The following is a 16,149-nucleotide window of genomic DNA, read 5'->3' as shown; positions in this document are numbered from 1 at the left end:
ACAATCTCCAACTAACAGTGACATTATCATGAAAACATTTATAAGTAAGAGATATTCAGAAGGACTCATGGGTGGTTAAAATGAACATGATGCGGCATTAACACAAGAGATGAGTTAGATAACATCAACGCGTCGTTCATGATCCCATATGAAACACTGCGATTACATATGAGTATTAATAATGTTAGCATTTCAGCTGCTATAGGATAAATACTCCACAAAACAAGCAAATCTTGAAAATCTCCCTCCATTTTGGGCGACTCACACCAGCTCAGTGTGTGTGTTACAGCGCTCCCTAGTGGACAACAGTTATGATCCACCATCCAGACATTTCCTCTCTCTTCTCATAGAGAAAACAAAATATATTATCTATTTTTTATTTGAACTTCTGGACAACTGATTGCCTTTTTTATTTTTTATTATGGGACATTATTGTAAACGGCTTTGCTTCTCAGTTTGAGCAACTCTTGAGCTTCTGAAGCGTCTCAGTGTGTGTGTGTGTTGCTCACACGTACTCTTTGTTGCTGCTGTTGCTGGCAGTGCGTGCGCAGTTGCTTTGGGGATATTTGGACACTTGTTTGCTTCGAGTGCAGGAGGCGGCCAGCATGGCTCCGCCGAGAACATCGAGAAATGAGCCGCCCCACGCTATGAAAATGGCGGCTCCAAACTCAAACCTAACGGTAAAAGATGAAGAGAAAAGACAAGCATTATGACAATGATACATGATTTGAACCGATCTAGATGATAGTACGTGAAACTGAAGGAGAGCTGCGCGATGATGAACTGAGATCACGATTCTGTTGTTGTCTCTGTGTAAATAGAGGTCATGATTCTTCCACGGTTCTGAATAGACAACTAATCAACATTACATGTCATATACTAGAGGTTATGTATATTATATAATGCAGTCTAATTATAAAAGTATTTAATTCATTTGAATTATTTTTTTTAAATCGGTTTGAATGAATGAATGATTCAAAGACTCGCCTATAAAGACTTCACTTGAGACTTCATCTATCTATCTATCTATCTATCTATCTATCTATCTGTCTGTCTGTCTGTCTGTCTGTCTATCTATCTATCTATCCTTCTATCTATCTATCTATCTATCTGTCTGTCTGTCTGTCTATCTATCTATCTATCTATCTATCTATCTATCTATCTATCTATCTATCTGTCTGTCTGTCTGTCTGTCTGTCTGTCTGTCTGTCTGTCTGTCTGTCTGTCTGTCTATCTATCTATCCTTCTATCTATCTATCTATCTATCTATCTATCTGTCTGTCTGTCTATCTATCTATCTATCTATCTGTCTGTCTGTCTATCTATCTGTCTGTCTGTCTGTCTGTCTGTCTGTCTGTCTGTCTGTCTGTCTGTCTGTCTGTCTGTCTATCTATCTATCTATCTATCTATCTATCTATCTATCTATCTATCTATCTATCTATCTATCTATCTGTCTGTCTGTCTGTCTGTCTATCTATTTGTCTATCTGTCTGTCTGTCTATCTGTCTATCTATCTATCTATCTATCTATCTATCTATCTATCTATCTATCTGTCTGTCTGTCTGTCTGTCTGTCTGTCTGTCTGTCTGTCTGTCTGTCTGTCTGTCTATCTATCTATCTATCTATCTATCTATCTATCTATCTATCTATCTATCTATCTATCTATCTGTCTGTCTGTCTGTCTGTCTGTCTGTCTGTCTATCTATTTGTCTATCTGTCTGTCTGTCTATCTGTCTATCTATCTATCTATCTATCTATCTATCTATCTATCTATCTATCTATCTGTCTGTCTGTCTGTCTGTCTATCTATCTATCTATCTATCTATCTATCTATCTGTCTGTCTGTCTGTCTGTCTGTCTGTCTGTCTGTCTGTCTGTCTGTCTGTCTGTCTGTCTGTCTATCTATCTGCCTGTCTGTCTGTCTGTCTATCTATCTGCCTATCTGTCTATCTGTCTTTCTGTCCGTCCATCCATCTTTTTTTTGTATTATAAAACAATTTCACCAATTTCGCATTTGTCTAACCAAAAACGGCATACGGTAAGAATGAAAATGTAAAAATGAACAATATGACATAAACAGAGAACATGTACTCATTTATCTGAACAAGTAGGCAATGACACAAATTTATAGTATAAAGCAGTCAACTAATTTTTGGCACAAATGAAACCTCATATACATGTACTATATAACTGCATTCTATCTAGGGTGTTTCTCATCCCTGTTCCTGGATTCTCCCCGACAGACACTGCACATTTGGGATGTTTCCCTAATCTAACACACCAAATTCTTCTCGTAAACACCAGCAGAAGAGCTCCGAGAACTGAAATGGGTGTGTCGGATAAGGGAGACTTTCAAAATGTGTCTTTTTGGGTGACCTCCAGGAACAGAGTCGGGACACTCTGCTCCTGAAATTGTGCAAAGTAAAATTCCTTGCGCTCACTTGGTGTTGACTGGAGTGAAGGGGTTGTAGAAAGCTCGGATCACGTTGTGGGCGAACCAGGAGCAGGCGACCACTGCGCACAGGGCTGGAGGAACCAAACACACAGAGGCTTTCAGAGAAACGACAGAAGATTCTTTCATTTTTTGATATATATCATCAAAGCATTGGCCGCCCTGTTTTCTGTGATGTCCACTGACCTACAGACTGAGCCACACACACACACAGACCCACACACACACACACACACACACACTGACCCACAGACTGAGCCACACACACACACACAGACCCACACACACACACACACACACTGACCCACAGACTGAGCCACACACACACACACACTGACCCACAGACTGAGCCACACACACACACAGACCCACACACACACACACACACACACTGACCCACAGACTGAGCCACACACACACACACACTGACCCACAGACTGAGCCGAGACTGATGTTACATAAGAGATGCTTTACTGTAAACTTGCTTCAGTTAGCGTGAACAGTCCCAGTATTCTCACTCACTCACACACACAGACACACACACACACGTTTGTTTTGCTATACCTTCCATAGGCGTAATGGTTTTTATACTGTACAAACTATCCCCACTAATCCTACCCATCACACACACACACACACTAACCCGACCCCTAAACCTACTCATCACACACACACACACACACACACACACACACACACACACACACACACACACACACACACACACACACACACACTAACCCGACCCCTAAACCTACTCATCACACACACACACACACACACACACACACACACACACACACACACACACACACACACACACACACACACACACACACACACACACACACACACATACTAACCCGACCCCTAAACCTACCCATCACACACACACACACACACATTAACCCCACGCTTAAACCTATCCATCACACACACACACACATTAACCCGACGCCTAAACCTACCCATCACACACACACACACACACACACACACACACTAACCTGACGCCTAAACCTACTCATCACACACACACACACTAACCCGATGCCTAAACCTACCCATCACACACACACACACACACTAACCCGACCCCTAAACCTACTCATCACACACACACACACACACACACACACACACACACACACACACACACACACACACACACACACACTAACCCGACCCCTAAACCTACTCATCACACACACACACACACACACACACACACACACACACACACACACACACACACACACACACACTAACCCAACACCTAAACCTACCCATCACACACACACTAACCCAACACCTAAACCTACCCATCACACACACACACACACACACACATACTAACCCGACCCCTAAACCTACCCATCACACACACACACACACACACACACATTAACCCGACGCTTAAACCTATCCATCACACACACACACACATTAACCCGACGCCTAAACCTACCCATCACAGAAAACTATGCATTTTTACATTTTTAATAAAACACTGTTTCGTATATTTTTAAAGCCATTTTAAATACGAGGACTCAGGGAATGTCCTCATAAATCACACACACACACACACACACACACACACACACACACACACACACACACACACACACACACACACACACACACACACACACACACACTCACCTCCCACTAGCAGTATGATGCCTCCCGTCACGGCCGTGCGAGACTTGCGCACTTTATCATCCGCTCCACAGGTGGTGCACTTCATGCCCATGCAGGCGACGCCGAGGCCGCTGATGGACACGATGATGCCCACGATCATCAGGGCGCGGGTCGCTTGAAGATCACCTGCAGGACACGGCACAGACGGGCACAGGTGTCAAACTACTCTCACACCGCGTGTCCAGACAACTGTACAACAACTGTCAGTCATGCAAATGGATAAACCACCAGGAAAAACATGGCAAATAAATCAGTTAAATATTACATTGGCATTATTTATAATATTATAAATAAATTAAACTGTACATGAATTGTGAGATCCTCTTCACTACAATCAGTCCAGGAAATGTTAAATAAATCAGTAAATATTATAAATAATAAATGACCATAATAAAATTAATTTAATACAATGAATTATATAAATATATATATATATATATATATTATAATACTTATAATTAAAATTGCCCAAAACTACCAAAAATAGCTGTTAAATAATTCAGTTTAATAATAACATTAATAATAATGACAATAATAGCTTAAATAAATGTTAGTTTAGTGTATTATTACTTGGTAAATACTATAAAAATAATGACAATAACTTAATATTAAACAATATTCAAGTTACTTAATATTAAATTATTATTATTTTATTATTAAATTATTATTATTTATAGTATTAAATATACCAAAATTGGCCAAACCACCAGGAAATAGCTTTGAAATAATTCAGTTTAATATTATTATTAATAATAATAATAACAATAATAACTTAAATAAGTTATACTTTAGTAAATTATTACTTTGTAAATGTTATAAATAATAATAATGACAATAATAACTTAATATTATACAATAAATTATAAAACTCCTCAATATTAAATTATTATTTATAATATTAAATATAACAAACCAACAGGAAATAGGTGTAAGTTTTCTATATTTTAATATTAAATATAATTATAAGAATAAGTTCATATTATTTATGGTATTGAATTAAAACAAAATTAATTAAAATTCTTGCTAGGGAGTCGCTAAAGTGACAGAGGGTCTGGAAAAGTCTAGAGAAAAACTAATAATATTAATAAAATAATAATAATTCGATTAAAATAAAATAGTAAAGCAATAAATTAGGTATACAAATGTGATAAAAAAATAGTAGTTACAAATCTATTAAATTAAATTTAAATAAATAAAATAAAACTGTATTAATATAAACTAATTTAAATTAGTTTAAAATTAAATAAACAAAAAATAAACAATACATACAGTGAGTAGAACAAAAAATATAATAATGTAACTGAAACTAATTTTAGATTTATAATGTTATTTTTTAATGTGTATAAATTGGTCGTTTACAAAAGACAGATGCCTTATTCATTTTAGGTTGGGGGTCCTTCACACAGGGATGATCATATGTGGGGGTCCGTGGGCAATTCAGCCGAACGAGTGAACAAGAAGCATTCCAACAAGAACCAGTCTGTGCCAGTGCATTCCTGTACATGTGCACACAAAACCAACCGAGAGAGAGAGAGAGAGAGAGAGAGAGAGAGAGGAGGTATAAAAACAGAAAGTTTGAGAGGCAGGGGTGCAGGCTGTAGTGAAGCGGAAGAATTATTCCTCTCCTTTCTTCATTAAAACACAATAAGGCGTCTCCTGCCAGGCACAGAGAACCGCGAGCTGAGGAATTCAGAGGGTCACCCTTCATCCCCCTGTTTTCTCTCCTGCTCCTCCCTCCATCCTAACTCAACCTGCTGTCAGGTGCGGTTTGGGCTGGTTTCGACTGGAAGTGTCCCGCAGTTTTCTCAGAACTGACCCCTGAGGTTCTGCACAGTAAATACATCAATTCAAGGAGCTAAATCACATGTTTGGAACAGTTTACGTTAATCCGCAGAGTGTTTCTGCACGCTGGATCGTGAGGTTGTGGTTTTCCCATCCCAGTCCTTGGGGAATCCATGCAGGGAATGTTTCAGGAACAGCCCATACACTGAAACACTCAAGTGAATGAATAAACTCATAATTCATTACTGGTAGTTCAGTGTGGTAATAAAAAAATACTTTGGCAGCTCTAGGAACAATGGGTTACAGGCTCACTCGAAAAAAAATATTTTTCTACCCAAATCCTGGGTTGAGCCTTTTGGGTCATTTTTTTGGGTTATTTTTTCAGTATTTGGGTAGTTTTTGTGTTACCCAGCTCCTGGGTCGGACGTAACAACCCAGCGTTTGGGTTGTTTTCTTGTGTTACCCAGCTCCTGGGGCGGACGTAACAACCCAGCGTATGGGTTGTTTTCTTGTGTTACCCAGCTCCTGGGTCGGACGTAACAACCCAGAGTTTGGGTTGTTTTCTTGTGTTACCCAGCTCCTGGGGCGGACGTAACAACCCAGCGTATGGGTTGTTTTCTTGTGTTACCCAGCTCCTGGGTCGGACGTAACAACCCAGTGTTTGGGTTGTTTTCTTGTGTTACCCAGCTCCTGGGTCGGACGTAACAACCCAGTGTTTGGGTTGTTTTCTTGTGTTACCCAGCTCCTGGGTCGGACGTAACAACCCAGTGTTTGGGTTGTTTTCTTATGTTACCCAGCTCCTGGGGCGGACGTAACAACACAGCGTTAGGGTTGTTTTCTTGTGTTACCCAGCTCCTGGGTCGGACGTAACAACCCAGCGTTTGGGTTGTTTTCTTGTGTTACCCAGCTCCTGGGGCGGACGTAACAACCCAGCTTATGGGTTGTTTTCTTGTGTTACCCAGATCCCGGAGCATGACGTAACAACCCAGGGTTTGGGTTGTTTTCTTGTGTTACCCAGCTCCTGGGTCGGACGTAACAACCCAGTGTTTGGGTTGTTTTCTTATGTTACCCAGCTCCTGGGTCGGACGTAACAACACAGTGTTTGGGTTGTTTTCTTATGTTACCCAGCTCCTGGGTCGGATGCAACAACCCAGTGTTTGGGGTTATTAATCGCGGGCTATTAGCGACCTCTTCAGGAGAGAGAGAAGTGCAGCTCCATCACAATGGTGCATGTCTTCGGTAAAATACAGTTGTGTGTACATTTTATTACATAAATTCGTTATTGTTCTGTATATCGTTTAATCTTATGCAAAGCAACATAACAGGGGCGCGATGCGAGTCACCTAAACGAGTGCCGCGTCGCTTTTTTTTATCGTGATGGGAACGCCTGATGCCTTGCTTAAAATGTTATGATTTTATTCAAAAAGATACAGAATATAAATACGTATGATGTTAAAACATGTTCTCAGATCTGTACACCGTTTGTTTATGGACCGGTTATGGAGTCAGTCGCATATTTCGGCCACGAGTGAAACGCAGGGGCGGCGGTCTGAAGTTAAAAGTTCCCTATTACACTTGAATTACTTATTAATGTTTCATTTAAAAATAATTTTTAATTTCTAATATTTTTTAAACAAGCTTAAATGTTGGCAATATTTATTAAAAATGATATTTAAGTTAATCTGTAGACATTAATTCATGTATGAAGTAAATAAAAGCAACACCAAAAAAGCTAGTATTATAGTAAAAATGAATGAACTATGCTGGGTTAAATAAACAACAACTCAATTTTCTGGGTAAAATTAACCCAATATGTGTTCTGTCCTATATTTACCCAGCCCTTGGGTTGAAAACAGCCCAAAAGTGGGTTGTTTTTTAACCCAGAGTTTTTTTAGCGTACTGCTTTCACCATGGCTGCCTGTCCTGCCTGGTTACATTACAGGAATACAGTAGATTCACACACACACACTGGCGAGGCCAGCATCCATTAATCAAGCGCTGGCTGGGAATGACACAGTGTTTATTTGAGTGTGTGTGTGAAGAGTTGGAAACTGGCTTGATATGCCAGAGAATTCCAATAAACACCTACTTACTGTATAGATTTATAGTAAATTAAAGGACAGGCCTCTTAATCAGTATGTATAATAATAATAATAATAATATTTATTTATATAGCGCCTTTCCATTGATCAAGGACCCTTAGGCTATATAGAGGCTATAATGAATCCCATGTGATATATTTTGATCACTGGAAATATCTACATTTAAATTGATATTTATTGACTTTCAATCACCTGGTTGATTTACATGTGGATGTACAGCCCATTATAAGTAACATACTAAACAGATATACTATAAATAGGTAACATTAATCAACAACCATTATTTTCTCACCCTCAAGTTGTTACAAACCTGTATGAATTTCTTTCTTCTGCTGAACACAAAAGAAGATACTTGGGTAACCAAACAGTTTTTGGACCCCATTGACTTTCATAATACGGGGAAAAATACTATGGGAGTCAATGGGGTCCATCAAATGTCTAGTTACAGACATTCTTCAAAATATCTTCTTACGATATTCTAAAGAAATTCATAAAGGTTTAGAACAACTTGAGGGTGAGAAATATTTTTTTTTTTGATGAACCATACTTTTTAGGGGGAATCAATGTGTATGTGTATAAAAACATATGATATAAAACTTTTTGCAATATATGATTTACATTAACTTACTTTAACTCATCAAAATAATGTAAGTAAGTTCAACTCGATTTTTAAGTGTAAATGACTTGCACTGTCAAATTGAGCATAATAAAAAAAATTATCCCCGCCACTGAACTGACATTTTTAAGTTGAAACAGATGGATTTTTTTTTATTATTTTTTTACAGTGCGTGTGAGAGACATGCGACACACGGGCGGACGGACACAGAAAGATAGATAGATGTAAAGAAAAAAAACTAGAATAACATGTTTTAACTCACTGTCTAGTTGTAGAATGGAGTCGTATATTTTGCACTGAAGCTGCCCGGTGCTCTGAAACGCGCAGGACATCCACAGCCCCTGGTAAGTGGCGACCGCCGTGATGATACTGTCCCCCACATACGCGGACATCTTCCACTGCGGCAGGACGGTGCCCACGATCAGCCCGATGATGCCCACCAGAGACAGACCAAACCCCAGCAACTGAACGCCCGAGTTTGCCATAGTTGTCACTTAAATGGCAAGCTGAGCAACAGTTAGCAATACACTCGACTGACTCGGATACTCCTGTCTCCTGTCCCGCACCTGTAACTGTCTCTCTGAGGAACCGAGTAAACTCAAACTGATGAGGGGAAAGTAGGCTACTCAACTCTCCACGACGAAAACTAGCAGTCACTAACTCACTCACTCGCGGGGTTTGTTTGTACCTCGACGGAGAGATGTCAACTAAGTGTTGCGTAAAATACTGATGACGGAGTGTAATCTCGAGGGAATGAGGGGGTAACGGGCGCGTGCGCGCGCGATGCCCGTGCCTGTCGTGACGTCACGTCACGCAGAATCACTCGCATCACTGAATGACGGTTTAAACCTTTGTTACTCTTCTACTACTAGATGAAGTTTGTTTTCTCTATAACATATTCTCCAATCAAGACATGCGTATTCTCCAATCAAGACTCCAATTAAACCTTTGTTACTCTTCTACACAACTAGTTTGTTTTCTCTATAACATATTCTCCAATCAAAGTGTCTCTAATATGGACGCCCGTTTCCGTCACATAGGAAAGTCATTTATGACATAAAAAGTAATATTATGACATAAAAAGCCAAAGTTGTGAGAAAATAGGCTACATCAAAATCGTGAAATAAAAAGTCATAGTTATGCTGGCATCCCAGACAGCAACTGTGGGCCGGATCCGGGCCACATCTGGTAGGCTACTGCATTCAATGTGTACCAGATGTGGGCCGGATCTGGGCTGACACTATGATGCTGTCTGGGATAAAAAGTCAATTATAATTTACAGAAACAAGTTGTTTTTTCTTACATGGCAGAAATAGACCTTTCTCAGCAGCACCATATTTGACTTTTACCGGGAAGTGCAGGAATGAAAGCGAGGCTGTGAAAGCTCTCGGATTTCATCAAAAATATCTTATTATAAAACGGTTAGTGCTTGATTCTGATTGGTTGAGCCGCGTTCGAAGCCGTCGTAAATTACTCGACAAACATACACCCGTGACCGCATTACATTAGTATTACTGCGCAACTGCCGTTTGTGATTCTTTGTTGCTGCATGTGTTGCTTAGCAACCTCTTTGGAACTACATTGCTTGGCGGAATAAATGTGTTATAACGTTAAATTATGTTTTGTTGCTGCCGGTGTTTATTTTTTGAATAAAATAAATATTAAAATGAATATTTTTATGGAGTAACCGTTTTATAAAAGCAATAAGCCCATTGAAGCCGTGTTTTACAGTGGATTTAGAACAGCTAAGGGGCGTTGTTAGGCACGATGTGGAGTAGAGAATTTAAATGACAGAATTAAAATTTTTGGGTGAACTATCCCTTTAAAACAACAACAACTATTATTATAATTATATTATAGCAATATATATTTTAGCTAAAATATACATGTATTAATAGTATTAATGTTTTAAACTACATTAATAGATTCCAGAAACCTTTTTTTTTCTTTTACTTATTGGTGCCTATAAAAGCTTCACATGTAGGCCTAATATTTAAAGTCCCCTGTAGTCAATAATTTTATCCCTTAAAACTCATCTTTGATCACCAAAATTACATATTTAAACTTTTTTCTTAAAAAATTCATGCCTTAAAATAGCTTGAATGTAACTCGACACTCTTGCTTCATTTAGTATACACGGTTCTATGAATATGCAAACGAGCCCCGCCTCCACTCACTCACACCAGCTCAGAGATCCACTCGTTGACCAAAGACAGTATAAGAAGTGGACAGAGCCATCTCATTGGAACTCACACTCAAAAAAATGATATGTTGGCTTTACTTAACTTTTTTTTGTAAACAGGTTCCACCGGTTCCACATAACTATGTTTCGTTAAACAAACATAATATGTTCATGTAACTTCAACATCATGGAATTTGGTCATTTTAAGCGACCCAATTAAACTCTGAGCTAATGAGTTAATTAAGTGAATAATTGAGTGATGATTGAGCATTATTGAAGACACCTGATGATAACAAGCAGAATCACTGAAGGAGAAAACCGGAATGTTTAAGTCACCATTATGGAGATAAGTATTTGTTTTGGTTGGGCTCTTGACCATTAACTTATTAACTTTAGATTTTGTTTGGTTGCTGTACATGAGTTATAACAGCCGGATGAACAATAAACAAAGGTTATCTGATGGTATTGGTTGTGTTTTAACATAATCATTATTTCATAATCATTTGACCTGAGTCACTGAACTTATATTAAACCGAATTTCTGAGTTAAGTTTACTTTATGGATAATAACAGCACTGTCATTGTAGAGCATACTATTTTTTTGACTTTTCAATGAAATTCAAATGATCAAATCAATAAATAAAAAAGAAACTTCCTAAAAAATATTTCCAGTAGACACACACAGACATCAAGAATCACTCTGTAAATCTCACCAATGGTGACAATTATAAAGCATGTTGTAGTGCATTCTGGGTGCCACCAATCAAAACTCATTCATGGCTCCCATCATGCATTGCTGCATGAATAAATAATGAGCTTATGATCTGTTTGTCACCATTGCTGAGATTCATATGCTGATTCTTGATGTCTGTGTGTGCCTACTCTATCTATTTTTTTTAGGAAGTTTCTTTTTTATTTCTTGATTTGGTCATTTGAATTTCATTGAAAAATCTAAAAATAGTATGCTCTACAATGACAGTGCTGTTATTATCCATAAGGTAAACTTAACTCAGAAATTCGGTTTAATATAAGTTCAGTGACTCAGGTCAAATGATTGTGAAATAATTATTATGTTAAAACACAACCAACACCATCAGATGACCTTTGTTTGTTGTTCATCCGGCTGTTATAACTCATGTACCGCAACCAAACAAAAACTAAAGTTAATAAGTTAATGGTCAAGAGCCCAACTAAAACGAATACTTATCTCCATAATGGTGACTTAAACATTCCGGTTTTCTCCTTCAGAGATTCTGCTTGTTAACATCAGGTGTCTTCAATAATGCTCAATCATCACTCAATTATTCACTTAATTAACTCATTAGCTCAGAGTTTAATTGGGTCGCTTAAAATGACCAAATTCCATGATGTTGAAGTTACATGAACATATTATGTTTGTTTAACGAAACATAGTTATGTGGAACCGGTGGAACCTGTTTACAAAAAAAAGTTAAGTAAAGCCAACATATCATTTTTTTGAGTGCAGTTGAGACAGTTGAAGCCCATTTTTAGCGATTTTTGAGCACTTCCGTTCCTGACGCGCAGACTCAAACCGACTCAAACTAAGCTTGATGACGTGAGCAACCTGTCTGACAGACGTTAATCTTCTAGTAGCTGTGCGTGAAAATTGCCAACGTTAATCTTGCAGAGACGGGGAACTTGAGCAAAGAGTTCTTTGGCGTGAGTGAGCAGGAGTAAGTATTCCGTTGCTTTTATGGGCTCATTATCTATGGGCTTCTCCCTTGACGGGACGTCCCCCCGATTGCCTGCGAGCTTCTCCTCCTGTCTGTACGGTAATTTCTGTACAGCGCGACAGAGAGTCGAGTGGTTATGACGCAATCGTTAGCCTACTTTTACTAAATCTGTTTCTACGGGGCCATAATGTAACATAGATTAATAATGGACAAATGGAGTCTTTAAACGCCTCAGATGTAAAGTTATTCGCTGTCAAAGTGACGCCAAAATGAATGGGAGTCAATGGAAATGCTAACGCAAGTGAAGTTCTGCTACAAGATGGCGGCACCCGGCCGGCTTCATCTTCCGGTCGATGGATTACCCCCTTGGCGTTGACGTTCACACGTTGATCTGATTGGTTACAAGCTAGTGTGTGACGTCAGAAACACCAGCGATTTCAAACAGTGTTTTTGAGACTGTCTTTGGGTCACTGCAGTTTTAAGGAGAAAATACTCAGCAATGCTGTCGACTTATGAGTTTACACATGATTTGTCTTAAAGCATATTAAAAACACCACATAGACTGATAAACAACACGAAAAAGCTGGATTTTCACCACAGGGGGACTTTTAATACAGTTGCTATTGCCTAATCAGTCCCTGAACCCCCAACTTAGATCTGTAAGTCCCTTTCATGAGGCACGTTTGTCACGTCTGAACACTTCATCAGGTGACCTCTGCACTTCCAGTGAAAGGCCTGGAACACTGTCAACTATTGTTTGCAGGACAAAGTTGGCGCCAATGTTACAATATTCTCACCAAGGTAAAGAGGAAATACCTTTAACCAGAGAGAAAGTAGAGCGGAAGCAATAATGCTGTTGGAAGAGGAAATGCTTTTCACTCCAGAAAATGTCCGTGTAACACCCTGACATATATGAAGTTTTGCGTTTGATGGTTGTGTGAAGGTTTCTAAAGTTAACTCATAAGATTTAAAGTAGGGCTGTGCAACGATTAATAGCATGCAAAATAAAAGTTTGTGTATTCATAATATATGTGTGTGTACTGTGTATAATTATTTTGTATATATAAATACACACACATGTACTGTATGTATATATTTAATAAAAATGTGTCATTTAAATATAAAATATGTATAAATATATATATACAGTATATAAATGGAAAGCTTTCTTAAATATATACATGCATATGTGTGTATTTATTTATATATACAAAATAATTATATACAGTACACGCACATTATGTGTAAACAAACTTTTATTTCGGATGCGATTAATCATTGCACAGCCCTACTTAGTCAGAAATTTGTTATCATAATTCTGATGTGTAGGAGAAGGGGAATAAGAGTTGGAAGATAGGAGAAAGGATCGGATTTGCTTCAGTAACATCTTGAAATCAGCACACACTCCCCCGGTCACCCCTGGAAACGTGATTTATCCGTCACCCTATTGGCCGGTTCTCGAGCACTGGGGCCAAAAAGCCTTGACACACAAAAGAAACTTTAACGTTTTTTTCCGAAGCTTCTGTCCCCACCTAGTTCCAGTAAACAGAAAACACTCGGTAAAGGGGGAGCAGACAGTGCTAAATCAGCCCGAAGAAGAACAGAAAGCCCTTCATGGCTCCTCTTCTGACTGGCTCCGGGGCTTTTTGTGTGTGAAGATTATAGACAGTGAAAAAAGCCGAGATTAAACTGGTGTAAGCCGCCTTAGACGCCCACCGATCCGTTAGCAATAAAACACACCGGCCTCTGGTTTCTCCTCAGAAGCAGCGACTCCACTAATGAGCTTTCCACATTTCATTATTTCTTACCTCTTTCTTTTACTTCTCATGCAACTAGGTGCCTTTACACGAATGTAGTGTCCAACCTGATGTAATCGAGGAATTCAATTGATATATGCCGTTTAAATAAATGCAAACAAACTACATACACAAAAGCTGATTAACCCTTGATAAATGAATTAATAGTTTCTTTTTTGCTTCAAAACAAGTATAATTTGGATGTTTTTGAAAGAAGTATGTTATGCTCACCAAGGCTGCATTTATTTGATCAAAAAATACATTAAAAACAGTGAAATATGAACACAATTTAAAATAGCAGGTTTCTATATGTGGATATATTTTAAAATGTCATTTATTCCTGTGATCAAAGCTGAATTTTCTTTACTCAGTGTCACATGATCTTCAGAAATCACTCTAAAATGCTGATGCTCAAGAAACATGTCTGATTATTATCAGTTGAAAACCGCTGTGCTGCTTAATGTAATGCAGTTTTTTTAGGATTCTTGAACAAACAAATAAATGACAAAAAACAATTAAATAAAAAAGACAATTTACAGGCTCTCTCTGTTTTATGAACACTAGATCAAGAAAAAAAAGAAAGAAAAGAAAATAGGTTGTTCAGACTACGCCATGAATAAAAACAGTTAAAAAACAGCTATTCTTAAAGGTATATTAAATATAATGACCTAAATGCAGTATGTAATAAGTAAAGAGCACAGAATTATTGATTATAAGCGTAGTGGATGAATTGAGAGAATTTGACAATAACAAAATATATTGTCATGGAAACATATATATATATATATTATCAACAAATCGAAACATTAATTTAGGAAGGGAGAAAGAAAGAAAGAAAGAAAGAAAGAAAAAGAAAGAAAGAAAGAAAGAAAGAAAGGAGGAAAAGGAAGGAAGAAAGGAAGGACAGAAAGGAAGAAAAAAAAGGAAGGAAGGACAGATGGATCGAAAGAACTGGAAGGAAAGGAAGGAAGTAAGCAAGGAAGAAATGACGGACAGAAGGAAAGAAGGACAGATGGATGGAAAGAAATGGAAGGAAAGGAAAGACTTATGAAAGGAAAGAAAGGATGGACGGAAAGAAACTGAAGGAAAGGAAGGACAGCTGGAAGGAAGGAATGAAAGAAAAAAAAAAAGAAAGGACGGAAGGAAAAAACGGATGGATGGAAAGAAATGGAAGGAAAGAAAGAAAGAAAGAGAAAGAAAAGGAGGAAAGAAGGAAGGATGGACAGACAGAAGGAAAAGCTGGATGGACGGAAATAAACATAAGGAAAGAAAAGAAGAAAGGAAAGAAAGAAAGGAAAGAACTGGAAGGAAATGAAGGAAGTAAGCAAGGAAGAAATGACGGACAGAAGGAAAGAAGGACAGATGGATGGAAAGAAATGGAAGGAAGGGAAAGACTTATGGAAGGAAAGAAAGGATAGAAAGAAACTGAAGGAAAGGAGGGACAGATGTAAGGAAGGAAAGAAAGAAAGAAAGAAAGAAAGAAAGAAAGAAAGAAAGAAAGAAAGAAAGAAAGAAAGAAAGAAAGGACGGAAGGAAAAACCGGATGGATGGAAAGAAACGGAAGGAAAGAAAGAAAGAAAGAAAGAGAAAGAAAAGGAGGAAAGAAAGAAGGAAGGACAGACGGAAGGAAAAGCGGGATGGACGGAAATAAATGGAAGGAAAGAAAAGAAGAAAGGAAAGAAAGAAAGGAAAGGGAGGAAAAAAGGAAGGAAGGACAGACGGGAGGAAAAAAGGAAGGAAGGACAGACGGAAGGAAAAGCGGGATGGACGTAAATAAACGGAAGGAAAGAAAAGAAGAAAGGAAAGGGAGAAAAGAAAGAAGAAA

General features: G+C 38.3%; 1 protein-coding gene across 1 annotated transcript; it reads right to left on the bottom strand.

Annotated features, from left to right (window-relative positions):
• Window positions 1–173: 173 nt before the first annotated feature.
• cldn7a (claudin 7a) lies at window positions 174–9,287 on the bottom strand. The gene is made up of 4 exons (XM_056234775.1): window positions 8,916–9,287; window positions 4,115–4,279; window positions 2,442–2,526; window positions 174–674 (listed from the first exon to the last, which is right to left on the bottom strand). The coding sequence occupies exons 1-4, from the start codon at window positions 9,136–9,138 to the stop codon at window positions 506–508; spliced, it is 642 nt and encodes a 213-aa protein (XP_056090750.1). The 5' UTR covers window positions 9,139–9,287; the 3' UTR covers window positions 174–505.
• Between the last annotated feature and the right edge of the window lie 6,862 nt (window positions 9,288–16,149).

Source organism: Rhinichthys klamathensis, unplaced genomic scaffold, assembly GCF_029890125.1.
Source record: "Rhinichthys klamathensis goyatoka isolate OS25496 unplaced genomic scaffold, OSU_Roscu_1.1 h1tg000405l_1, whole genome shotgun sequence".
Classification (NCBI taxonomy): domain Eukaryota; kingdom Metazoa; phylum Chordata; class Actinopteri; order Cypriniformes; family Leuciscidae; genus Rhinichthys; species Rhinichthys klamathensis.
Note: the sequence above shows the minus strand (reverse complement) of the source record. Positions and strands in the feature narration are given on the sequence as shown.